We start from the raw sequence: 25,716 nt of genomic DNA on the forward strand, positions 1-25,716 counted from the left end.
AAACATCTATCTTAACAGAGGGAGTATTTTGAATCTCAAACATCTAGTGATTCTAATCAAACTGACACTTTAAATTAGATTGTGAAGAACCCTGAGTTAAACTGGTAATAGATTTCAGCTTCAGTGACATACCAGGCGAGAGTTTCTATTTATATTTTAAGATACAAATCGAATAACACAAAAATGAAAATACAGAGAAAATAACTAGCTTCTATCAGAAGGGGCTAACCTCACGAGCTAGTTTCAGCAACAACTCTGGGACAAGACGCTTTCTAGGAGGAGCCAATGAGTCTTTGGCCAGCGCCTCATCATCATCCGCGTGTATCACAGAGACTATGTCATCAAAGAGTTCATCTTTACCGCCTCTTAACGGATCCTACAACAAAACACTCTCATGCATTTATTATAATTACCAATCATTGAGCTGAATCCGTGTCCGTACGTGTTACATAGTTTATGTGGCCTTGCCTGAAGAAACAAATCAGTATGTGTTTTTCCGTTGTATAAAATAAGCTCCACTTTGGCTCCAACAGCTTGGAGAGCGTCTGCAAAAGTTTTGCTGCAAAAAAAAAGAGAGAGATGATTTTAGTAAAAGCAAAGCATTGATTAGTAAAGTATAGCTTCAAGAGAATGATCATTGCACCTTGCATCACATGGTATTGAATAATCTGAGGATCCGTGGAAAAGCATAATTGGAGGCAACATAGACGCAGCTTTTCCAACAATTGGGTCTTTTAATCTTACTTCTGGCGAGAATTTATCAAATGACTCTTCTCCTTCCATTATGCTACAAGTTGGAGTTGATTCATTATAAATCTATATATAAAACTAATCAGTCTGCGTTTAGTATTTGATTAAATTAGAATTTACCTTAGGAAAATGGAGCGATACAGTCCCCGGTTATGGAAGTGATCAACCAAGTTGTATAGATTGTACCTGTTCAAGTTCAAAAATAATAAGCAAATCAACTGAATATATTACCAAAAAGCACATGAAACGTAGGGAATATAGTACCCTCCAGATAATCCGAAATAAGCTTTTATTTGGGAAACCCTCCAAGAGATGCTCTCTCCTTTTGATTCTTTAGTAGCTTGTTCCAGTAGAGCACAAGCGGCTATGTGTGCACCAGCTGATTGTCCCATCAGGTAGATCCTACAGAAACGCAGTTCAGTACTCGATACCGAGTTGGAAGATCTAATGGTTTAGATAAAAGTTAAAGTCAATGAGTTGATGGAAACCTGTTGGGGTCACCTCCAAAGGCAGAGATGTTATTGCAGACAAATGAGATTCCTTGAGAAGCATCCGTCACCATATCGCTAATTGTTCCCTGAGGAAAGTTTCTGGACCAAAAGAGGAAGGGTATGCTTGGTAAGGCGCTTCAAACAAATATAGATTTATGTAGAATCTAGAGTAAGGAACATATTTAAACGACTACTAGTTTTGAATGTTAAGCTTTAGTTACCTGTAGTCAACGCATGCTACAATGATATCCCTTTCTGCTAGCTGCATTCCTAGGAGCGAGCCCCAGGCTTTGTACCTATACAACATCACAAGAGTAGCAAACATGAACTCATTAACTACACCTACACCAAACTACATTTACAGAATGAACTTCAAACTTATTCATAGGAGAATGCTGTAACTCTATTGTGTTACTCACCCAATAATCCAAGCTCCGCCCGTCACAAAAACAACAACCGGCTTCATGCCATCGTTGTTGCTTGGTAAGTACAGATCCAGCCTACCAAAACGTCATTCATAAATGCAATGCATCAACAGTCTCAGACATAAGGCATACGATAAAAGCAGAGGTATTAAAAAGCAAACCTATTCCTTGGTTGATCTCCGTACACTACACTCCTCCTTACTTGCGATGAGAAAAAATACATATAAGCAACTGCACAATACAAAAAAAAAAAAAAAAAAAACTAGGAAATCAGAAATATAAACACTAAATTTCCCAGAAGATTCTTAATTTATAAAAAAAAAAATGTCCTTTTCTATGCATTTATTTATCACCATTCACCAAAGAAAAGAAAAATCAAACCTTGGAGAAAGCCAGGCATAAGCAGCATAGCATAACATGCAAGTGCAAGTAACTTCATGATCCATCGATAACCTACCCTGAACATGACTTAACAATTAAATAAAAATCCTTTCCTGAACTATAAACAAACAACAAAACAAAAGTTGAAACCGTATCTCCAAGGCTGTCAAGATATACACAATGCAAGTAAGCTATCACATGTTCAATAATAGATCAACAGCACATGGGGGTAGCTTTCCTAATTAGAGCTTGCGTTCCTAAACCTCACGCAACTTTGCAAATAAGACAGAACAGAGTTCCATTGATTCATTACAGAACAAGCAACAAACACAAGTAATAAAATATACTAAAGTTAATGATACCGTGCACACAATGGTTAGAGCCAGCTAATATATCTACAACCAATCACGAACTCCTCGTGCTTAATCATTAAATTCTGGAAAATTCGACATCAGTACTAGTACCCGAGGTATCGAAGAAGCTTGAAGCTAAGACGAGTAACCAGGTACGTCTCCTTCGCCGCGTGTCCGATGTCGCGGCCGAGCGACGGCTGCCGGCAAATCCGACGAGATCCTCCGTCCGCCGGCGACTTCCCCGACACTCGGCGACGCACCGGTTCGAGCGAAGACAAACCGTTGAGAAGAGTCGTTCTCTCGGAGTCGATAACCTCCTCGATCTCCGATACCGTCGAGGTCATCGGACGGCACCGCTCCGGCTGGTGAGTCTCCAGAGGCGGTTGATGCATCTTTCGCCGTTGAATTAGTGAATCAGATACGTCTTCTTCTCCTCGTGTTCGTCTCGGTGAAGCTCTCTCTCTCTCTCTCGCAAAATTTTCAAACTCTTTGCGCTCTCTGTTGTTTCTCCCTTCACCAGAAGGTAATAGTTATATCATATAACCAAGAGAGCCCTGAAACGGTGTCGTTTTTAATCCCTTCCTTAATTCCCTCAAGTTAATTAATTATCTTCTCGTAAGAAAACCTATATAATCATGTAAATGAACAGACACAAAAAAAGCTAATTATCCCCATAAGACTTTTGTCGTATGTATTTTTAGGGAAATAAATTTATTTTTTTTGTTAGTAATTTTTTGATTGGATGGAGTAGACTGACGACTTCGTAGCTATTGGCATAAGGTTAAACTCGTGGGACCCAGACATGACGAATATTTCAGAATGTGTGAGAAGAGAACCCATCACTTTCAGAAGCTCTAGATCATGGCAGTGCCCACCAACCACTACAAAGAACATCCCACGAATATTTTTTTTCTTTTCGTGATCTAAATTACAAATCAAGTGTGGACGCCACAAATCAAAGTAATAATGCTATTTTCTAGTTAATAATAATCTTTCAAAGGAATTATTAGTGTTGTATATTTTCTAGGTAGTAAGTAGTAACAGATTTACAGACTAGCGTCTGGTAATTGAAATCTCGTTCTACACAACTTGGTATCATAAACGTATTTTCTTTTAAGAAACTAATTTTCTATCAAGCGATAATTACGAAAACGTAGTAGTAGTATGAGACAGGTCTATAGCTACGGTTATCTATTGCAACCGGGCCAGCGGATTATGAATCTAATTTTTGGGTCATAATTGTTTTTGAATTGAAACAGTCATAGTTTCAATAGATTGGAAGCTTTTTAATGAAAAATATATATATAGATTTACAGGCTAGCGTCTGGTAATTGTGACATGTCTTTTATGTCTTGTCTGATGGTTTAAAACCTGGTTTGGACTTTGGCCTTTAGGGTTTTAATATTTTCAGATCAACTACTTTGTGTTTCTCATGTATTAAGTTTTTTTTTGTTTTGTACAAAAATGATTAGCAGCTTGTTTAATGTTAAGGTCTTACTGTTTTTGTTACCAGTAATGGTTATTCAAGTCTAAATGATAAGATAAATCTCACTTAATACTAAAACCTTCAAATGTCCAAAGTAAAAAGCATGAAAACAGAAAAAGATTCGAATTAAAGAAACAAGAGAAACATGGTAGCTCTTGTAAAAAGGGTGGTGGACAGTGGTTTTTTTTTTTTTGCAGATAAACGATCAACTTAAGAGGCTTGACAATCATCGACTTTCTGTTTCTTCCTTTGGCTTCTTCGAAGTTGGGTCTGACAAAGTGGTTCTTTCCTTGGCTTCTTTGCAATAAAATCACCTAAAGCACTGCTTAAAGCACATGAAGTCAACAATGAAGCTCTCAGCAAATCCACAGCCTGATTCATAAACACAGACTTCATCAACTTCATTTCCAGCAAGTGCAAGATAATCAAATAACCGGATAAACTAAAGCAATACATACCTCTGCTTTGCTGATGCTAATTTCTTGAACATCAACATCTTCTGCGTTAGTCTGCAACTTCTTAAGTAAGCAAACAGTAGAACAGGAGCTCGTCGGTGTAATGACCAGATCATCTGACACCGTAAACTGTGTCTCTTTCTTCAAGAACCCGGAACAATGGGTTTGGTGATCGTTCCCATGAGATTTTGGATCCACCAAAGTCACAGGCACAAGTTTGTTGACAGAGGAATATATGAACCGGTAGTAAACCGGTGGTTCAAGAGTGATGATACCAGGCAACTGCACCTGAAAGCTATAAAAACAAGGGAGGACACCTTTGGAATCTGCTGGTGCTGCTTTTGTTTATTCGTTAACAACACTCAATCCCTTGAAGCTTCTGCACAAGTTTGCTAAGCAACCGAAAGTGATACTGTTTCCAGATATTTCCAGTACAGATTCCAGAGGGACGGCAAGAAAAGACAATAGAAGCTCAACAAAATCTTCTCCGCACTCAACAAATAAAATCTTCATATCCTGCTTCCTAACGACTGCATTTATAGTTAAAACCTTTTCTGATTCATCAGCTTCATCCTTTTTCTCCATACATGGCCTTGACGTTTCATAAGACTTTGTCAAACCGCGTGCGCTTCCCTTGTTCAAGAAAGTCTCCGTCAACGGAGCATTTGAGGAGAATACACACTGCAGCAAAGTCAGGACCTGGTAGATCCAGATCAAAGACAAACTGTGAGGTAAGTAACGCAAGTTAGGCAGGACCGGTTCTGGAGATAAGCTAGTCAAGCAATGGCCTATGGCTCCTAAAATTTTTGAAAAAAATATACATAGAAAAGCCCCTTAAATTTGTAAAATAAAATCTATTAAAACTATTACTAAATCGTCTAGTGTCCCCAAAATTTCAGGACCGGTTCTGATGTTAGTAATATAAATAAATAAATAAATAAATAAACTCAGAGAGAATGAGCTGAAATTACCTCTTTGGAACCAATACCAACAAACTTCTCCCCGAGCTTACTAACATCAGCACACCCTACGGATTTAAGCCTTTCCAAGACAAGACCAGTGGACTTAACTGCCACTTCCAAGTCATCAGTTATGATGAACGTAGTAGAGGCACCACCACCGCTGATAAATACTCCATTTTGCATGTTATCTGCAACTTTTAGTTGTGATTCATGAATCTCTTCCTTCATCAAGTTTCCACATCGGCATCGAGTAGTGCTAAAGTTACTGCACAACCTACAGTGCGAGAAGCTAGGACACTTAAAGTACTTCTGGCCGCCCTCCGTAGGATTTATGTTGACCTTAAGCCTTTGGCACTGGACATCGCTGACACTCTTCGGACAAAGGAGCATCCGCTTACAGGCTTCGGTCTGAAAATTATCAAAGCCTATATCCACAACACTTGTATAGAGGTTGTTAAAACAGCCCACGCTCACGGTATGAGCTTTATTATGCTTCTTAAACAACATGGCGATTGTACCCATTGGCAGTGTTAAGAAACTGAAGAGAACGTCGACAAAATCTTTACCGGCCTCAGCCAAAACAACCTTGTTCTTCTCTTCATCAATGACAAGTCTTAAATAAACCTTCGCTTCTCCAGAACTTTCAGCCATTGTCGCGATTTGGAGGTAAGAATAAGGAAAGAGAGAAGAAAATATTTAAATGAACAAATAGGCGTAGACACCAAGAGTCAATATATAAGCAATGTGTCTGACAGTGAATAAAACAATTTAATACCAAGAAGCAACCCTTTAAGCTTCCCCATGAGTGCAGACTCGTAAACCAATACGTACTAGCTAGAGTAGGATGTTTCTGTAGCCTGCACTTTAAATTCAGAAACCACAAAAGCTACACTCGAAGACAGCCCTTTGAGCTTCCACTTCACTGCAAGGCCAACATCTAGCTTCTTTTTAGCCATCGTTTATATCAAAATGTTTAGATGTGCAAATTACAAATTTCATGATTCTCTTAATTAACTTCTGTTAAAAAAATCATGTACAAGTGAAAACAGAGAAAAATTGAAAAGGAAGAGCAATAATAATAGAAAAAAAACAAGTCAGTGTCTGGTGAACATATGTAGCAAGCATTTGAGGTTTTGGGTTGAACAATGTCAATCTTTGCAGAATCAAAAATCAAGATGAACCATTAGGGCTGGCCCTAGATTTTGGGAGCTAGGGTTTCAATAATTTTTTTTTTCTTTTACAAATTTGAAGACCTATTTCTATGTAATTTTATTCAAAAATTTTGGCTCATGTCTAGGACCGGCCATGTGAACCATCAATAATAGTATTAGGTCTCCCTACTGTTCATATCTCTATCTGGTTTCTTAGAAATAGGGTTGAATCTATCTTCCTTTACAAGCAAACTCCTAAAAGCAAAGCTCGAAGCAGAGGATGTCACCAGTGAGGCTCTCAATAGATTCAAAGCCTGATTTACAAATAACAGAGAATCACAGTTTTGTCTTCTTAACTGGCCAAGAAAGAAAAAAAAAGGTTTAGCTGTATCATACCTCTGCATTGCTGATGCTAATTACCATAAGGCACTGTCCTTATAATCATTTGTCCTTATAACAATAAGGGATATCTGAAATATCTGAACGAAATTGCAAAGGAGCATATCAAGTTATCAACCAATTTGAAGCGGTCATAGCTTCTCTTAAGATTGAGTTTCAAGATAGGCGAGTAAGCCTGGATGAAATTCACTTGCCACATAAAGCATATATACACATGATAGAGTTCTTTCATTTTTATAATACTATCTAATGTGCTTGTTGAAACATGAGTTTTGTGTGTTATAATATGTACACATGCATTATGCATATACGTTAATACGTACATAGGAGATAAAATGATAGCATCGATTGTTTCTTTCATGTACAATTTAAGGCACTTTTATATTGACAGCGACCTCTTATTATTACAAAACCTACGTAACGAGAGACTACATGAACTCAAAACAATCGAATTCCCGATATGAAAGATCAATGATGAGGGACTAAACCAAGTTTTATTTAATAAATCAAGTTACAATATTACATTTTGTTGTATTTAATTAACGGAAAAGCGAACAACTTCAAAGCTTAATTTCAATAAGACCAAACGAGCAATACTTCCCGCCACCGCCCAGCGCCATAGCCACCGTACCAACATGTACCCCGTCTTCATCATCTTCATTCATCACCAGAGTTTCTACTGTGAATCCACCACAATAGATTACTCAGAGAGTTCCCATCATCATGCCCTTTTAATCCTTTAACCTTCTCCATAGCTCCATCTTTGTCGTACATACTTTCCAAAGCATACAAAAATCCTTTCCACCCTTCTCCGACGCCGCCCTCTCTATCCAACGCAGGCAAAGTCCAATCCACGAGCTGCTTCGCGAATTTCACGTCCGAGAAGAGAATCTCCGACACAGGAAGTATCGGTAATAACTGGATTCCGAGGCGACACTCTTTCCACTCTTTTGGCGCGAACCATAAGCCACTGTCTCTCTTTGTCGACCATAATACCCCAACCACACGATTCTCCGCCGTGAAATCGCTCGGGTACAAAGTGTCCTCTTCTTTCACCTGCCACCACCACCGAGAAGAAAAATTAGTAATGAAATTGAAACTGACGTAGCATGAAAATGGGAATGGTTTTTGGTTTGGTATAATATCCCAATCGAACCGAAGAAAACCAATCAAATCCTAACCAAAAGAAAATTTGAACCGAATAGCATTCAGTTTTCAATTTGGTTTATTTGTTTTATAGTGTAAACTTATTCATTTCTAACTCATTTATATATTTGTCTGTATTAAACATTTAAATGTTACCTTTTTTTCCTAAAATAAACATTATTATGTACTTGTAGGAGAAGTAATAACATTTATCTTCTATAAAGAAATTGTTATCTTAGGAAAATATATTTGCGTAAATCTATCTATATTTTATTCTAAATGAACAAATATCGAAACATATTAGAGATGGTTTCATCCAACAAATTTTTAAACCAAAAGAATCAAAGTAAACCGAACTTAAAGGCGAAGACACTAGTACACAATTTGGTTTTCATATCGAAATTCTCGGTTCATTCGGTTCAAATCAACTTATCCGGTTCAATTTTATTATTTCATATTTAACGTTATTAAACGTCGTTACCTGCCACCACATCTTCGCGGCGTGAATCTCGAACGCCAAAACCGTCGAAGCCACCGCCGCCAGCTCTATATCACCATAAGCCAACCCCAACAAAGCAGCAGAGTAATAACCGTTCACAGCCTCGCTCGTGCTCTCCTGATTCCTCCCGTCAGTAAACTCCGTCAACCCTCCCGCCCAAGAATGAAGCTTGAAAAAATCAAAGCATCTCAAACGCGTATAAACCGAACTCGAACCCTCACCCTTCTTCCCCAGCGTCATGTAATCCGCCGCCAGAGCATAAACCTGGGGCCTATATTTCTTGCCCCACAAGTTATCGATTTTAACGAGCACGGCGATCGCGTACAGAAAGTAACCTAAGTGATAATGGTGATCGTTGTAAATCCCGAACCCGAAGTCGCCTCCCGAGTCTTTAGATCCGAGCTTGGTGATCAGACCGCCCCACGTGGGGTCGTAGAGGAACCCGTTCGGTCCGAAACTCCCGTCCAGCCACGGCTCGATCATGCTCTTGAGATAGTTTCGAATCTTCGGGACCACGTCGAGGTGGGAAACCTCTCCCGCGATTAAAACAAACCTCGCGGCCCGCGCGATTAGTTTCCCGTAGAAGTACGACGCGCTCGTGACGTCAGCGGACGAGTCCAATGCGTCGACGTTTTCGACGAGGGCCGAGATGATCTCCTCGCGGTGATGATCTTCTTTGATTCCTTTGAGTGAGTGCCACGTCACGGGGATGGGGGCTGGTTTTAGAAGCCACGTGTCTCCGACGACGCCTACCAAGTCTCCGTCGAGGCTCTTGTAACGGAAGGTGTCGAGAACGGTGGTTGATGATGAGGTTGATAAGAGCTTGAGGTGGAGAGGGTGAGCTAGCATGAGGAGGTCTCCGTAGCCTCTCTTCTGCCACGTGTACTCCATTTCAAACGGTTTCGTGAAGTCAGCGTCTCCGGAGACTGGGTAACAGACGCTGAACCGGTCTAGGATCGGTTCGGAGTCTTGATTCGAATCCGGTAAGACGACGAACCGTATTATACCGGAGAATCCACCGGTTGAGTTAATCGCGGAACCGGTTTTGACCAGGTTGATCGGGGAAGAGGAGTATATAAGCCACGTCTGGTCGTTGTTGAGCTTCGCGGTGTACTTGGTTGATGACCTGTTACCGGAGAAGGATGAAACCGCGTGGGTTGTTGAGATTGTGACCGAGGAGTTGTTGGAGACGAAGCAGGTGACGAAGGGGCTTCCTCTGACGAGGAAGAATCTGAGGTTGGAGGAAGGGAAGTCTAGCGTCACGCCGAGGTCGCTGAAGGAAGAGATTAAGTGTGTTTTTCTGGAGTGCGGGTCGGGTCCATCCGACCCGGTGATGGTGATGTCGGCGGTGAAGGCTTTGTAGACGACAGCAGGGTTGTGAGTGAGAGATGGGTATGAGATGGAGAGAGACGAAGGGGAGGTTTTGATGAGGTAAGGGTGGAAGTTTTCGGCTTGGTCGCCGTTTTTGAGGGTGAATTAAGTTTTGGAAGAATGAGTTTGTAGGGAGAGGGGAGGAGAGGAGGTCGTGGCTGAAGAAGCGAGATGGGTCGGGTAAAACGGTTGAGTCGGATCTTGGGAAGAGATAAGGAGCATTCGAGGAATCCATTTCTTGAAACAGTAGAGATCCTGTAGGAGGAGGAGATGGTGGTTTTGGTGGAGATTAATTTAACAATTTCCTCAAAAGGAAAACAAAAAAGATATAAAGGAAAGGCCTTTTAAGGCCCATATATTATATTTAACGACGGATATAGAAGCCATTTTGGGGGTCTACTCTAGTATTCAGAGTTCAGACCCAAACCTAACCAATGTGATCTGTCTACTTGGAAGCTGTTACGCCACAATAGTGTACACTTTTGAATGGGTTTAGAGTAGACAATTTATAATTCTTTCGATCGATCGATTGCTTGCTTACACAAAGCTCCGTCGGTTGCTCAGCTGTAGGGTTTGCTATGTTTAGGTCTCTGATTCGGGCACGATCACAGTCGTCCTCTCCACTCGTCACCATGTCGTGAGTTCTTCTTCTTCTTCTAGGCTTCTCGAATTTCCTTTAAAATGATGTTTGTCGGCTAAAGCATTGATCTTTGCGGTTTATATAGATCCTGCTGTCTTTGATCTTTGATACATTGTGATTGATTCATATGATGTTCCTTATTGGTCTCTCTGTGACAGTTCAATCACCCAGAGAGGAAATGCAAGGCCTTTGTCTGAAGCTGCTGGTTCACATTCTAGAGATAAGGTGAAAGATCATACCTTTTTTTCATTGCCTTTTGAGTTTGATGAGATATATTGATGATAACAGAGTTCATCAAATCCGATTGCAACTTCAGCAAAATTAGTTAAGAAAATCGAGTCCGTTGAAACAAGAGTTTAGATATTCATGTGTGTTAGTTAGTGGGAAGACTCTGGGCTTATAGTAGAGTAGAGAGTGCTCTCTTTTGTGTCTTTATTTCTCAATTACAGATATTCTTTGGTTGATTCCTTGTTGCTCTCTCTCCCTCTCTCTCTGCTCTCTGAACCTATCACATTGGTTTTGAGATTGTTACTTCTGTCTTGAAATGCAGATATTGGTTTTGGGAGGAAATGGTTATGTTGGATCACACATATGCAAGGAGGCACTCAGACAAGGTTTCTCTGTCTCCAGTCTTAGCAGGTAATTTTTTAAATCCTTCTTGTTGTTTTAAACCTGATTTTTGCTCATAGACCATCTCTACATAACTCTCTTCACTGTTATTAGGTCAGGAAGATCTTCTCTGCATGATTCATGGGCCAATGATGTTACCTGGCATCAAGGTATATTCTCTCTCAAAACACATTTCACTTTGTTCATCATTTAAAAAGCAAAAAGACTTCAATGAATGACCTGATTTTCTGTTTTTTTCAACTGAAACAAATAGGTGATTTGCTTGCACCGGAGTCTCTGAAGCCTGCACTAGAGGGAATAACATCTGTGGTAATTAGTTAATTAATAAATCTTGTTAAAAAGCGACTATCCATTTCAACCAGCATCTCATAATGGAAGAGTTGTGCAGATTTCATGCGTTGGTGGTTTCGGTTCCAACTCACAAATGGTCCGAATCAACGGAACTGCAAACATTAACGCTGTTAAAGCTGCTGCTGAAGGAGGTCAGATGTTTTTCATAGAACCTAATGAATTTTTATGGCCTTCTTTTGTTTGAATTATTTAGTTATCTACTACAAAAAAAAAAATATAGATATTGACAGAAAAAAGAATCTTAACTTGTTATGTTTCAGGTGTGAAGAGATTTGTGTATATATCAGCTGCTGATTTTGGCGTCATAAATAACTTGATTCGAGGCTATTTCCAAGGAAAGGTACTGTCTTCTTCTTCTTCTTGGCTTACTTCTTAGTTATATCATATGTCTATCCATCTATTTGTAGAGAGCAACTGAAGCTGAGATCTTGGATAAATTCGGAAACAGAGGTGTGCATATCTCGTCACTTTTACTTAGTACTCATTTGGCTACTATACATGTGTATTCTTCACTGATTAAGCCTGTGTTTTGTTTTCCTCTTGGTTTCTTAGGAACGGTTCTGAGGCCAGGATTCATACACGGGACTCGTCAGGTTGGTAGCATAAAGCTGCCACTTAGTCTCATTGGAGCTCCTCTCGAAATGGTATAAGAAGATTTTTTTTTTTTTTGCATCAATCTTTGATTGTTCTGTGACGATATTTTTGACCAAAACATATTTTATCATTACAGGTTCTGAAGCTGTTCCCGAAAGAAGTGACGAAAATTCCTCTGATTGGACCGCTTTTAATACCTCCGGTTAATGTCAAATCCGTGGCAGGTACTGCGGTGAAAGCTGCAGTTGATCCAGAGTTTGCATCTGGAGTCGTCGATGTTTACCAGATTCTTCAACACAAGACGACTCCATCTTAAACAATGCTTTGTCCTAGTTTATGTTTCTACGTATTGGTTTAACTGTTTGAAACATTGAATCGAATGTAAACCAACCACGGCCTCTGGCTCTGCCACTAATAAACTATGTTTAGTTGAAATTACTTAAATTAAAATACAATAAAAAATTAGGTCTCCAAATTACAAACATTCTTAGTTGAAATTTTTAATAAATTGTGTATTGTAATGTTTTAAAAATCATTAGGCTGTGGTAGGGACTAGGAGGCCTCGTAGAGGAATATTGTTTAGGCTAGGCCGATTTTTTAATAAATCAGTTTTTGAAAACAAATGTTTCCTTCATATCTAATTGCCGACTATGCAGCAGAGGCCGATGTACATTGGTAAACGGGGTGTCACTTGACACACCATTAATTTCAAATTTTCCCTTATAGTTATGTGTTTTTATAACATTGTTATTGAAAATATTTTAAATTGTGTAGTTTTAAAGTTTTCATGTGATTTTAGAATGTTTGGGTGGATTTTCTTAGTTAAAAAAAATAAAACTCAAATTCCATGGTTTTATGTGATATTCTAGAGTGGTTTAACAAAAAATCATTTTATTTTCTGAAATTCTTTAAAATCATCTAAAACCTCATTAAAAGTCACATCACCTCAAATTTTAGATTGAATACATCCCCTAAGTTCACTAGATTGTCTAGTTAAAATATGTATTGACACCTGTTAAAAAAATTTTTGGATCCGCCATTGGTACGCCGGCGGCGTCTTCTAAACCGATTTTTAGAACAAAACTTATAAATTGAGTTGCTGACCCTGTCTGTGTATTACTTTTGGATATTATTACAGAAAGAGAAAAATATGAGATTTTGGAAGCTGAAGTATCATTATCAGTCAGCTTTCTATTTTGGGTTATTGGAAGAACATGTAGGTAAAGGGCATATAATATGCTATTAAACTAACCGGTTAAACCAGATTGAACTATAACCGGTATTCGATTTCTGGTTTACGTTTTATCGGGGGAAAAGGAAGCTAATTTTTTTTTTTTTTTTTTTTTTTTTAAAGGAAGCTAATTTGCTTTTCCCTCGGATAAAGTCTGCAGCTTTGGGTAACATCTCGAACGTCCTGTCTTCTTTAAAAAAAAAAAACGCGTGTCTATCTATCGATGTGATCTCCAACATCGCATTTCTTCAGATATCAATTTTCATTCCGTAAAAAATTGAGAAGCTTTTGAGTTCGTAAAACTCCTTTGATCGTCTCGAAAGTCGAGGTTTTGAATACGACCCTTTTGAATCTGACATCGGAATGTTGGTGGGTTTCGTTAAAAGTTCCTCTCTTTCGTAATTTATTTACTTTGGTCTGAATCGTCTTTGTCTTCTCCTAGTATGATGATTAACTTGATCACCATTCACCGTGACTAATATTTTCTCCAGCATTTTTTTCTGCTGTTTGCGCTTTTCTTCAAAGATCTTAAATGGTTATGATCTGAATTTTTAGTAAAGCTTCTGTCTTTGTATTTACTTCTCTTATGTGAATATGATTTGCAGCATTGGTCGCTTGGTCTCACAATGTTGTAAATGGGGAGATCTTTTAGTATGTGGTTTAACTTTAACCAATGATTTGTTCTTTTTCAGCTTAGTTAAATGGAAAAGAAAAAAACAGATGACAGTCCTGTCCCTGTCATTGCACCGGTTGATAGATTTGGGTTTCTGAAGCAAGAACAAGGCAACTCTCCTCCACGTTTCATCAAAACCAGATCATCTACCAACTATGAAAAGTATGTCTCAATTGGTATTTTGTTGAAAAATCAGTATATTTTACCATAAAATTGTTTAGGGAGGAGGGAAGGGTGACGAAATGGAGGAAGATGATAGGAGCTGGAGGCAGTGACTGGAAGCATTACGTTAAAAGAAAACCTCACGTTGTCAAAAGGCGGATTCGAAAAGGCATCCCTGACTGCTTAAGGGGTCTTGTCTGGCAGCTAATCTCCGGAAGCAGAGACCTTTTGCTCATGAACCCTGGTGTTTATGAGGTTAGTGTCATAATCATAATCATAATCTCCTTGTGTGTTGTAATAATACTTGTTTTTGATTCTGATATTGATTTTCATTTTAGCAACTGGTGGTTTATGAGACTTCAGCTTCAGAACTAGACATCATCCGGGACATATCCAGGACTTTCCCATCACATGTTTTCTTCCAGAAGAGACATGGACCAGGCCAAAGATCATTATACAATGTTTTAAAAGCGTACTCTGTCTATGACAGAGATGTTGGATACGTTCAGGGAATGGGGTTCGTAGCTGGTTTGTTGCTTCTTTATATGAGCGAAGAAGATGCCTTCTGGTTATTAGTTGCGTTACTCAAAGGAGCTGTCCACTCCCCAATGGAAGGATTGTATCAGGTGAGAAACTTTCTTTATTTAGCTAGTTGCCTCTTTAATTATGCTAGTTTGAAAGTGATAGAGCTGCTTTAGTTCATAAGGATATTTTAAGAAAATGAACATAAAGTCAAATATTAAAAAATATCCTTTCCTTCATGAATTAGTTTATGACTGCTTTTAAAAAAAACTTCTCTGTGATTAAATATGATTTTTAATGATGTATTTGAGTTGTGTGTAAATGTAGGCAGGGCTTCCACTTGTACAGAAGTATCTGTTACAGTTTGATCAGCTTGTAAGAGAGCTAATGCCGAAGCTAGGAGAACATTTCACTCAAGAAATGATCAATCCGAGTATGTATGCAAGCCAATGGTTCATAACAGTCTTCTCCTACTCGTTTCCTTTCCACTCAGCTCTAAGAATCTGGGATGTGTTTCTAGCAGAGGTAAAATCAACATCTTTATAACCTTTTTTTTTTCAGTTTGATAAGCTTGTTTTTTTCTTATTTTTCAATTTTGGTTTTGGATTATTTATTTTTCAGTTTTGGATTATATATGTGTTTTAATTTCTCCAGTTTTGTTGCATCATTTCTTTGTTTTTTATCGGTGGGTGTAGGGTATAAATATTGTGTTCAAAGTGGGGTTAGCATTGTTGAAGCATTGCCATGATGATTTGGTGAAGTTGCCGTTTGAGGAACTTATGCATGCTTTGAGGAACTTTCCTGAAGATGCCATGGATCCTGATACTTTGCTTCCTTTGGCTTACTCCATCAAGGTTCTTGTCTTTTCTCTTTTATGAATCAACAAGCTAATGAAGTTAATGGGTTGTGACTTGTGGACACAAAAAAAAGATGCTTGAATCTATATTCTTGTTATGAATCTCCAGGTAGCAAAGCGTTTGGAAGAGATGAAACAGGACGGTGAGAAGCCTGTAGCTAAACCGGCTCAAACGGTCCACCCGGTTCAGCAATAGTGTTTGATAAGCTTGAGCCCCCAGGGTCTGTTAATTGTGGATTTCATTCAGTTTCATTCTCTTTTTTGCAACTCACGTGTGAAGAAAGTATAGTTGTTTTTTATTTATTTCTTCTCTAATAGAATTTCGATTCCAAGAAAATCAAACTTTCTAGTTTCTCCTTTCTTTTTTGTGTTGTTTTGGCATGATTTTTTGTGTGTGTTTAACATGCTTTTGTAACGTCTAAGTCAATGTATTTCATATTTTAAAAGTTAAAAGTAATTGTAAAACATATACTATGAGAAACTCTTATATGATTTCAGTTTGATTAAATCCGTTTGTTAAGATCCGCAAAACAAGGTTTCTCGATGTTGAATTCAAATTTGAATCTTACTCTTTCCATCCATCTAAAGTCCAACCTCATCAATGGAACGTGGCTAGGTGATTCACTGATTTGCTCGAGGCAAAGATAACTTTTACGTCAAGTAACAAAATATCTAATTGTTGTCTACATTAACACTGCAACAACCTTTCACTCCTATTCTCTTCTTTTCTTCAACGTCTGGACAAGGTTTAGTTTCAAGCTTTTTTGGTTACCTGAATCATTTTGGATCTCTGGTGAGTTACTTCTGTTACTATGTAAGCATCCATTGATGACAATTGCTCAACTGAATCCTAATAAACAGGTATTTTTTTTTTTCAGAAAATGATTAAAGACGTGATGGAGGCTTTACGTTTTGCATGGTCACCTAGTTCTTGGGACATGTTTCTTTGGAGTATCGGTCTCTTTTCTTCCTACTTGAAATTGCTTAGAGCAAGCATCTTTGGCTCAAAATCTATTCCCATTTCTACCTCCATCGTACAAAAGATTGGATCTTCAAGACCTATTTGTGTTGTTACTGGTGTAAGTAAAAATAATCAGTGGCTCATTAGACCATTTCCTAATGGATATTTTTTATGTTTTGCGTTTTGGTTCTATATTATGAGTATGAACTAGTGTTGTTTTGGTGTTTAAAAAAAAAAAAGAACTAGTGTTGTTTTTTTAATTGAAGGTTACTTCTGGGATTGGTAAGGCCACTGCATTTGCTCTTGCAGAGAAGGGCTACCACGTTGTTCTTGGTAATGCATTGCTTCCTAAAGTGTTTAATGTATCTGTATTCTTCTTCATTTAATGTGGTGGCATCTTTCTTGATTTATTTTCAGTTGGAAGGTCTCCTCAGCTTCTTTCAGAGGTTATTTAACATTCTTTTTTTTTGCTTTTTTTCTTTGAATTAAATATGTTCTTTCTTTCTTTTGATGCAAGAATCATTTTCTTGACTTATGATAGACTTTGAAAGAAATCAAGAGAAAGAACAAAGATGCACAACTCAAATCTTTCGTAGTTGACATGTCTTGTTTTTCATCAATCTTCAATTTTAAAGACTCTCTAAAGCAGTGGCTCTCGGACGCAGAGTTAGATCCTTCAATTCAGCTTTTAGTGAACAATGCTGGGATCATGGCAGTTTCTAGTCGACCAACCAATGAAGGTTATGATAGGTAAGTCTTTGTTTTCATCACTTTTTGACATGGATATGCTCAAAATATTGGACTATGGGTTTTCAGGGTGATGGCTACAAACTATATTGGTCCATTTACTATGACCAAACTCCTTTTGCCACTTCTGGAAAACAGCTCTGTGCCTTCACGGGTCGTGAACGTTGTATCTTTCACACATCGTTATGGTGAATATATAGTGTCATAATTCACCTATCATGAGAGTCAGTGAATCTGATATCTTGTTTTCATGGCTACGTAGCTTCTATTGGTAAGGTTGACAAGGATTATGTAACTGGAAAACATTTTACGACATACAATCAATATCCGCATGCTCATGTCTACGAGTATTCTAAATGTAAGCTCAAAACAATATTCATTTATATAGTTTTGTATTCGTCCTTGGGAACTGATGAGTTTATGTTTCTTGAATAGTATGCCTTCTACTTTTCTCATATGAGTTGCACAGACAGCTTCGTCTCAAAGATGATTCACATCATGTCTCTGTTATGTATGCATGCTTCCGATATTGTCTTAATCTGTTACTCTCACTTTTTCATTGTTTAAATATTATGTTTTGCATTATAAAATGCAGAGCTGCAGATCCTGGATTTGTGAAAACAAATCTAATGCGCGAGTATCCTAAATATGTATCTGCTTTTGCGTTTCTCTCCTTCAAACTTATTGGCCTCCTCCAGACCCCTGATGAAGGAGCTCGATCTTCAGTCGATGCAACTTTAGCTCCACCAGTTAAGGAAACACTTTAATTTTGTATCATAATTGCATCATTCGCCAATAAATTTAAACCACTAATAATTCAATAAGTTTAAATATATTTTTTTTCAAAATAGTACAATTTATTATTATTAAACAAAAGAAAATTTATAGAAAAAAATATTTTGTGAACAACTTTCACCAAAACATTAATTTTTGGGGAACGAAAGTAGCATATATCAATATGGAACTGTTCTAAGTGTCTTCATCTTCTACTTATGTAGGAAACATCAGGTGTTTACTATTTTGGAGGAAAAGGAAGGACCATTAAATCGTCAAAAGCTTCTAGAGATCCCAAACTTGGTAAACAACTTTGGGAAACTTCTTGTGGTTTGTTCGATCAGTTGCAGTCATATAACGACTAAATCAAAGACTCTCTTCAAAATCATTAACATCTTAGTGGCCTAAATTATCTCTGTTTTTATTGTTATTTGTACTCAACTAGTAATAATAAGCAGCACATTTTAAGATTCATGTGTTAAATACAGTAAATGGTGATACGCATGGTTCATAAAATGTTAGTTCTTTTAAAGTTTTTTTTTTTTTTTTTGGTGTATCAGTACTTTCTCCCAAAATGTTAATTCTTTTAGTATAGCCACAGGACTGAAGGGGATAAAAGTGAATATATTCAAGAGCTAATTAGCTCAATATACTTATAAGAGTGAGATACCATACAAATGCGGGAAAATGGTAGTGATGGGGGAAGAAAAATGGAGGGATTTTGGATATGGATTGCAAATAGGGTATCTTTGGGGTGTAGGGAGTACAATTGCTTTATATTCAATATAGTTTTCGTAAAGCCGTCTACGTTTATTCTAACCGAACAAACAGAACAATTAACGTGTTTTCGAATGTGAATGGTACTTATCGTAATTCTATACTTAAGTTTAGTCATGATATTCTTGTGATCTATATCAATATGTCTCTTGTAAGAGAGCTTCTACACTTGTATACGTTGATATTCGGTGTAGTTTGTCTTTTTCTTTCTCAGTGTTTTATACGTTTTTTTTAGAACTTGTTTTCTCTAAGACATATAGTTAATGCAACACAATTGAACGTGGGTGTTTTTGCTTCCCAATAGTTCATTCACTTAATAAAAGTTCGTTCTATAAAGGATTTTGTTGCCGTGGACCCTTTTTGTTCTTAACATCTCATTTTTTGCTTGAAATATTTTGTTTTCTCTTAGCACATTTGTTTTTAAATAGTTAAATCATGTGTTTAACATGGTTCCTATTCGTTATCTTTTGATAAAGATTCGATGAGTTTTTTAATTGGGTTTTAATTTAGTAATAAAAACGAAATGTTTGGCAAACGCATATGCAAAATTAACAAACCCCACGTTACATATTTCTATTTACAGCCATAGACTTGGCCCTAATATCTCTATATCTATTAGAGATATTTTTTAAAGACTTGTCTTATTCTCTTAAAAGATACTATACTGTGTATATCTAAAATTAACAAATAACCGGAAATGAAGTAATGTTTACCCTAACATCAACTCAAACTTTCTATAAACTAAACTCAAAATACTAATCACTAAACTGTAAAAAATAAATATAAACTCTAACTCAAATATCAAAATATGAAAATAGTACATAATATGAAATATTATTTAAATAAAATAGTAATAAATGAAATAGCATATAATATCTCAACTGATTTGACATGAATCGATGATGTGAAGAAGAGAATCGAAGACACCTCGACCGTATCGCCGTCGTGATCTGTAAATTTCAGAAGCAGAGACGTAGCGGTACAAAAATAGATGAAGCGGAAGTGAGGATGAAAAAAGAACAGTGGTAGTTAGTAGTCGAAGAAGAAGATATTTTAATTTTTCATTAACCGGATATTAGAGTTAATATAGTATATATTACAGAAATAATGGAATTACTTTTTTTTTGTTAGATATTGAATTATGTTTTGTTTGGTAGTTATCCTGCCCAATGCCCAATTTCCTTTGTTTTATCTTAACACATTTGTTTTTAAATAGTTAAATCATGTGTTTAACATGGTTCCTGTTCGTTCTCTTTTGATAAAGATTCGATGAGTTTTTTAATTTGGTAATAAAAATGAAATGTTTGGCAAACGCATATGCAAAATTAACAAACCCCACGTTACATATTTCTATTTACAGCCATAGACTTGGCCCTAATATCTCTATATTTATCAGAGATATTTTTTAAAGACTTGTCTTATTCTCTTAAAAGATAATAATTGAAAAAGAAACAGAGGCGAGAGAACCACACACAAAGAGAATCCTCTATCTCTCTCAAAATTGACACGTGAAAAGTCCTAGATAGCCAATTAAAAGCTACCGACATAAGGCAAAACTGATCGTACCACTACCCGTTGCCCACGTGATTTGAGTGTACAAGTAATGAGCACCACCGAAGTATCTCCATGTAGCCTATAAATACAAACCCTAAACTGACATCTCCTCTCACCAATCAAAACACAAAAACACAAAAACACAACAAAATTCAATAAATAAACAAATGGCAGACAACAAGCAGAGCTTCCAAGCCGGTCAAGCCGCTGGTCGTGCTGAGGTCTCTTTCTCTCTTTAACTCTCTGATCAAATGCAGTTGCTGCGGTTAAACAATCACACTTTATAAAATAAAGAGAAGTTATTTATATTTTCTTGAACCAAGTAAATGAATGTATTAATTGATTTCGTGTGTGTGTAAATATAGGAGAAGGGTAATGTGCTGATGGACAAGGTCAAGGATGCTGCTACCGCAGCTGGAGCGTCTGCGCAAACCGTAAGCGATCTACCCCATGATATATATAAATAAATAGTAAATACGTCTCTAGTGTACATGTATGTTGATAGATCTCATATCTTTTTATGCTGTACATGTATTTACGTTTATAGGCGGGACAGAAGATAACGGAGGCGGCAGGGGGAGCTGTTAATCTCGCGAAGGAGAAGACCGGCGTGAAAAAGTAGCCCATTGGAAATAAAATTGGGAGTTATAGTTTCCCTTTTTAAAAATTAATCGTTGTGGTTTTAATTAAATAAAAAAATGGGGTGTTCTAATTGATCTTCACCGTAGTTCTTTGTTGTTGTTGTTTTTAGTGTTTGAAGTAATGTTTTCAACGTTTAGGTGTATGCCTTGATGTTTATGTATTCAGTTCCCCGTTAATGAACATCTGATTTAAGCTTCAATTCCAACAATTTATCTTATTATTATTTTTTTTAAAGCTGAATAATCCTGAGAAGGGGGGGGGGGCAGTCAGTGACCCCCCGGGGCCCATATCAAATTTTTTTTTTTTTGAAAATTTTTATGTTTAAATTGCATATGTATATTACATTCAGATAAATATAGTGTAATAGAATATAACTATGTAAAATAATTTAACTTCTTACAAAGTTCAAACAAAAAATAAATGTAATTTTTTTTTTTTTTTTTTAAAAACTAATAGTTAAATTGTTCAAAAAGAAAACTTGTTCTAAAACTTTTTATGGTAGGGCCCAATTTTTTTTCTTTTTTGCACTAGCCGGCCCTGCTTTCATATATATATTATTAGTAAGTTTCTGTTTCTGATTAAGTCGAATTATAATTCCGTAAACACACAAGTTAAAGAAACCGTACTTCAAATTAGAGATAACAATTCTGATTAAGTTTGTTTTAATCTAAATTTCCCCCGGATTCGATTAGCACTGACCACTAAGGTTTTCACATAAGTTTTCGGCCCGAGGAAACCAACACATGGCCTGATCCAAAGCAGTCGCCAAAAGCTCTAAATCTGCCACGTGGCTAGTTTGGACTCACAAAATGGGAACCAGAAAATTCCTCGTAAATAAAGAAAAAAAAAAAACTTGAAAAATTCCCAAGGCACTGCGGACATGTGAAATACTGATCTAAGTAACATTTAGAAATATGACAGCCAAAAATAAAAGAGAATTCTAATTTACCGTAATGTTACAAAGTTGGCCACGTGGACTAATTAATCAATCGCTAACCAAAACGGAAATTACATATTTACCCTTAATATTTCAACTCAAAGTCGCGTTTTATTTATTTTATTTCGTCTCCACTCTCCTCCACTCGCGCGTTAGTCATATCCTCGTTGCATCGTCTCCGCCCGCCGCCGCGGTTCAACACTCTCCGGCCAACTTTAACGGGTAAGTCTCCGTCAATTTCGCTGCGTCTCTCACCGATTCCTCCTTCTAGTCAATTAGTTGCATTCGTTAGGCTATCTATAATGAAAAAAAAACATATCGATTTGCTACTTATGGATACTGCTAATTCGAGTATCGCGATTCGTTGGATATTGCTCGGGAAAAATCCGAGAATGCCTACCTACGGTGACTGTTGGCAGAGACCGTTTGTTATCACTAAGAAGCAGAAGTTGATGAGGACGAAGAAGTCAGTGGGCTCCAGTCTGGAATTGGTGACAACTTATCATGTGGGATAATTTTGTTTAAAGATGAGATCTTGGCTTCGAGGAACGCTAAGTGCACCAATAATCTACCTGGTGGGAGCATAGGGCTCATGTGAGAGGTTTAGGGTCGGTGTTCTGCAGAGCCAACCCGGGGTGCACGAGACATGTTGTTACAGAACCATCTGCATTTTGATCATAGATTTTTAGTATTTAAACATCTTAAGCATCATCGCAGGTACGATTTGCTCTGCCTTGAGGGGCTTGCTCAAGCTCTTCGCGTTTTCAACAAGAAACAGAAGATACCATCATATAGGCTTGTGGACATCGGGAGAGAGAAGATGCTTAAAATGAATGTTAAATCAGATCAGGTGTGTATGTATATTCCTGGCAACCAAAGTTCGTTTTGTTTTTTTATTTCCCTTGTTGTTGTTGATGTTTTTGCCTTTTGCAAACATCTCAGATTCTCCCTTATGTTGTATGTGCTGCTTTATAGATCTTCAGGATAAGCTACATCAGAATATTTGCAGGTATATGTTAGTGTCAGCTTCCATAAAACTCTGTCTCTGAATGAATTCAGCGATCTTCTCGGATCTGAGGTTACTAGCACTACTTCCACTTGCTCGTCTATGTTTTTCCATGTGAAATATAGCTAACCATATATGTCTCGCAGAGGTTTTCATCTTTGGCACTTTTAGATAGTGATGAATGTCTACACAGAGGTTATGACATGGCTACTATGCTCCCACAAGGAAAACTTTGCATTGCTAAATAAAAGAGATGATAACTCGGCCGTTCTAGTTGCTAACCCGCGGTCTGCTGATCTCGAGGTACCTCTCAAAACCCTTTTTAGTGCTTTTTTCTTAGATTACTGCTTTTCCATTTCTGAAAGATTTTTCTTTAAAACAAACAGGTAATCAGATCGAGTCTCATGCCTGGACTCTTGAAGACAGTTGGTTCTAACAAAGACCACCCTAAACCTATCAAGGTAAGCGGTTTGATTTTATATATCCTTTCTTCAATCACCGTACCTAAATTTGAGGTCTCTTGATCAATTTTTTTGTTGTTGTTTCAAGATTTTTTAAATAGGTGATGTGGCGTTATTGAATGAAACAAAAGACTGTAGGTGCATCCAATCGTCGCCATCTCGCTGCACTACATTGTGGTGCTACTTCTGGATTTGAGGTTAACTGATTTCAGTCTCATTTTATTTTCCCAGCTCATCTTCTTGGTCATGGATGATGCTTAAAATCTGATACTGAGAGACTTCTCTGTATTGTTCAGCTTATACATGGCCTCGTCGACAGAATCATGGAAGTAATGGGAGTCCCATCTGTACAAACCGGTGACAATACACAGGATACTATATAAACCGCTCTCAGGTAAGTTTTTTTCTAATGAGTTTGATTGTCTTTGATTACCAAACGCAGACTCTCTAAACTGTTTCTTTTGCTGTAATCTGCGAAAGGAACCTGAGTTTTTACCTGGTAAACAAGCCAGCATCATTTACAAAGGGAAACATGTTGGTAACTTTGGAATCGTGCATCCTCAGGTACACTTGTTTTGATTGAAAAGTCAAATTAAGCGGTTTGGTTTGTGATTTAATCGATTTTGTTTTTTACTGCTCCAGGTTTTGAACAACTTTGACATCATTGATCCATACTCTCTCGTGGAGATCGACATGGAAGCTCTCCTTTCTGTATCTGTGCTCAACTGTTACAGTTATCGATTTTGTCTCTGTTCGAGGATAAAAGAGGATTATTCCTACAAACTGTTTAAGCTTCTTCGCTCGGTGGATTACAATTTTGCATGGAGATATTCTTTTCGTATTTTATTGATTGAAAAATGTTGAAATATTTCGAGAGAGATGCTCAACTTTCCATGTACACACACTACTGACCGATGGAACAGGTTACACGTCAGTTCATCGTATTGCTTGCTTGGAGAAACAGTGTGAAGAGAAGATGAGCTTTGTCCACGCACTACGCACCCACAAGTGGAGGTTTGGTGAGGTTTAGGTTTGGTTTGTTTACACATTTTTTATATTTCTACTACACCACTGTGTGTGTGTGGGTCATCTGATAGAAACAGCAGCTAATCATAAATGCATCTAGTTACGTGTCGGCGTCTCATTTGATCAGAAAGTGCGGCTATAAATGGAAGATAATTGGAGAGGACAACAATCATCCATGGAAATGGCGACAAGTTTTCTTTATCCACCGCCTCCGTCTGTTTTGCTCAATACTATGACCGTCGTTGGTTTAGCCGCTCTGCCGGTTATAGGTCTGTCGGAAGTGAGAGGAAATAATCTGAAATACTCCAAATTCAACAACAACAACGCATCATCATCATCACAAAAACAGCGATTCGGTAGCATCTCGAGCAGAACCGGAATGCTTTGTCTATACACGCCAGCGTTTCTAGCCGCATCGGCCTCTTTCGTCCTCTCACCTTCTCAAAATCTCAGATTCCTTCTTCTCAAATCCGCACTCTCCATCCATTTCTTCAAAAGGATCTTCGAGGTAAAAAAACCTATGATTATATATCCATAAAACCGTTGTAGCTTTCTTTGACTGACGCATTTCGTCGAACAGGTTCTGTTCATTCACAAGTACAGTGGAGAGATGGCCTCAGACGCAGCTTTCACCATATCAAGCGGCTATTTCTCATCCGCGGCGTTGGTGCTGTACAGCCAAAGCTTCGCCCTGGGACTACCCGATCCGGGTTTGGATCTGAAATTCTATGGGATTCTCATGTTTGTGGTGGGGATCGTTGGGAATATGTATCACCATGTTCTGCTAGCTAAGCTGAGGAAAGAAGGTGACGGTGGTGGGAAGAAAGAGTACAAGATACCAAAAGGTGGTCTGTTTGGTGAAGTCATATGTCCTCATTACATGTTCGAGATACTTGTGTTTTGGGGCTTCTTTATGATTTCTCAGACCATTTACTCGCTGTCTTTGGCCATGTCAACTACTTTCTATCTTATGGGTCGGAGTTATGCTACGAGAAGATGGTATCTTTCTAAGTTTGATGACTTCCCCAAGCGCATCAAGGCTCTCATTCCCTTTGTTTTCTAGACATATATTGCGACAACTGGATACTGTTTTACTGGTTTTGTTACACGAGAGGGAAAATAAATCTCCTATATATTAATTAAAAAACATTTGAAAAAAAAATGTAATCTCAATTTTGTTTTAATTAAAAAATACTTTTTGCTTACGTGGCACATCTAAATGATTTCTAAATTTTTTTTCTAACAATTCTATAGCACTTAATATAAACTACAGTTTAATCTAACGTTGTTCCACTTTTCCATA

General features: G+C 37.6%; 6 protein-coding genes and 1 pseudogene across 13 annotated transcripts; 4 read left to right on the top strand and 3 right to left on the bottom strand.

Moving 5' to 3' along the window:
- Positions 1-92: 92 nt before the first annotated feature.
- On the bottom strand, positions 93-2,984 carry LOC106322601 (isoprenylcysteine alpha-carbonyl methylesterase ICME). The gene is made up of 11 exons (XM_013760673.1): positions 2,512-2,984; positions 2,048-2,124; positions 1,828-1,897; positions 1,661-1,741; positions 1,463-1,537; positions 1,239-1,340; positions 1,015-1,152; positions 871-936; positions 644-787; positions 469-559; positions 93-376 (listed from the first exon to the last, which is right to left on the bottom strand). Exons 1-11 carry the CDS (start codon positions 2,790-2,792, stop codon positions 215-217), a joined length of 1,287 nt encoding a protein of 428 aa, XP_013616127.1. The 5' UTR covers positions 2,793-2,984; the 3' UTR covers positions 93-214.
- A 680-nt stretch (positions 2,985-3,664) lies between these two features.
- LOC106326396 lies at positions 3,665-5,954 on the bottom strand (annotated as a pseudogene).
- A 1,526-nt stretch (positions 5,955-7,480) lies between these two features.
- LOC106325891 (endo-1,3(4)-beta-glucanase 2-like) lies at positions 7,481-10,105 on the bottom strand. The gene is given in 3 exon segments (XM_013763940.1): positions 7,481-7,909; positions 8,481-9,974; positions 9,976-10,105. Coding segments are annotated over 3 exon segments (2,022 nt in total). The 5' UTR covers position 10,105; the 3' UTR covers positions 7,481-7,510.
- A 208-nt stretch (positions 10,106-10,313) lies between these two features.
- On the top strand, positions 10,314-12,522 carry LOC106325121 (uncharacterized protein At1g32220, chloroplastic). The gene is made up of 10 exons (XM_013763146.1): positions 10,314-10,506; positions 10,668-10,734; positions 11,060-11,148; positions 11,233-11,288; positions 11,393-11,448; positions 11,528-11,621; positions 11,751-11,830; positions 11,898-11,940; positions 12,043-12,134; positions 12,221-12,522. The coding sequence occupies exons 1-10, from the start codon at positions 10,448-10,450 to the stop codon at positions 12,398-12,400; spliced, it is 816 nt and encodes a 271-aa protein (XP_013618600.1). The 5' UTR covers positions 10,314-10,447; the 3' UTR covers positions 12,401-12,522.
- A 969-nt stretch (positions 12,523-13,491) lies between these two features.
- On the top strand, positions 13,492-15,959 carry LOC106324762 (ecotropic viral integration site 5 ortholog). Its single transcript, XM_013762741.1, has 7 exons — positions 13,492-13,684; positions 14,008-14,150; positions 14,210-14,405; positions 14,489-14,776; positions 15,000-15,197; positions 15,368-15,526; positions 15,638-15,959. The coding sequence occupies exons 2-7, from the start codon at positions 14,017-14,019 to the stop codon at positions 15,722-15,724; spliced, it is 1,062 nt and encodes a 353-aa protein (XP_013618195.1). The 5' UTR covers positions 13,492-13,684; positions 14,008-14,016; the 3' UTR covers positions 15,725-15,959.
- Positions 15,960-16,225: 266 nt separating this feature from the next.
- On the top strand, positions 16,226-18,480 carry LOC106323194 (dehydrogenase/reductase SDR family member on chromosome X-like; the record flags this gene model as incomplete). Its single annotated transcript, XM_013761349.1, has 10 exons — positions 16,226-16,321; positions 16,407-16,607; positions 16,756-16,822; positions 16,907-16,935; positions 17,031-17,239; positions 17,306-17,424; positions 17,499-17,594; positions 17,672-17,747; positions 17,832-17,985; positions 18,235-18,480. Coding segments are annotated over 10 exons (1,188 nt in total), but the record flags the coding sequence as incomplete, so codon positions are not given.
- A 3,563-nt stretch (positions 18,481-22,043) lies between these two features.
- LOC106327581 (very-long-chain enoyl-CoA reductase-like) lies at positions 22,044-25,618 on the top strand. Of its 8 annotated transcripts, none has more exons than XM_013765752.1 (10): positions 22,044-22,142; positions 22,638-22,770; positions 22,863-23,229; positions 23,313-23,387; positions 23,476-23,584; positions 23,684-23,781; positions 23,868-23,951; positions 24,030-24,406; positions 24,541-24,921; positions 24,994-25,618. In XM_013765752.1, exons 9-10 carry the CDS (start codon positions 24,556-24,558, stop codon positions 25,474-25,476), a joined length of 849 nt encoding a protein of 282 aa, XP_013621206.1. In that variant the 5' UTR covers positions 22,044-22,142; positions 22,638-22,770; positions 22,863-23,229; positions 23,313-23,387; positions 23,476-23,584; positions 23,684-23,781; positions 23,868-23,951; positions 24,030-24,406; positions 24,541-24,555; the 3' UTR covers positions 25,477-25,618. The 8 variants fall into 8 exon arrangements, with proteins under 8 accessions (XP_013621206.1, XP_013621204.1, XP_013621209.1 ...); XM_013765750.1 differs by having other exon boundaries at positions 22,863-22,998; positions 23,073-23,229; positions 24,030-24,921; XM_013765755.1 differs by having other exon boundaries at positions 22,863-22,929; positions 23,073-23,229; positions 24,030-24,921.
- The last annotated feature ends 98 nt before the right edge of the window (positions 25,619-25,716 follow it).

Source organism: Brassica oleracea, chromosome C2, assembly GCF_000695525.1.
Source record: "Brassica oleracea var. oleracea cultivar TO1000 chromosome C2, BOL, whole genome shotgun sequence".
NCBI classification, from domain to species: domain Eukaryota; kingdom Viridiplantae; phylum Streptophyta; class Magnoliopsida; order Brassicales; family Brassicaceae; genus Brassica; species Brassica oleracea.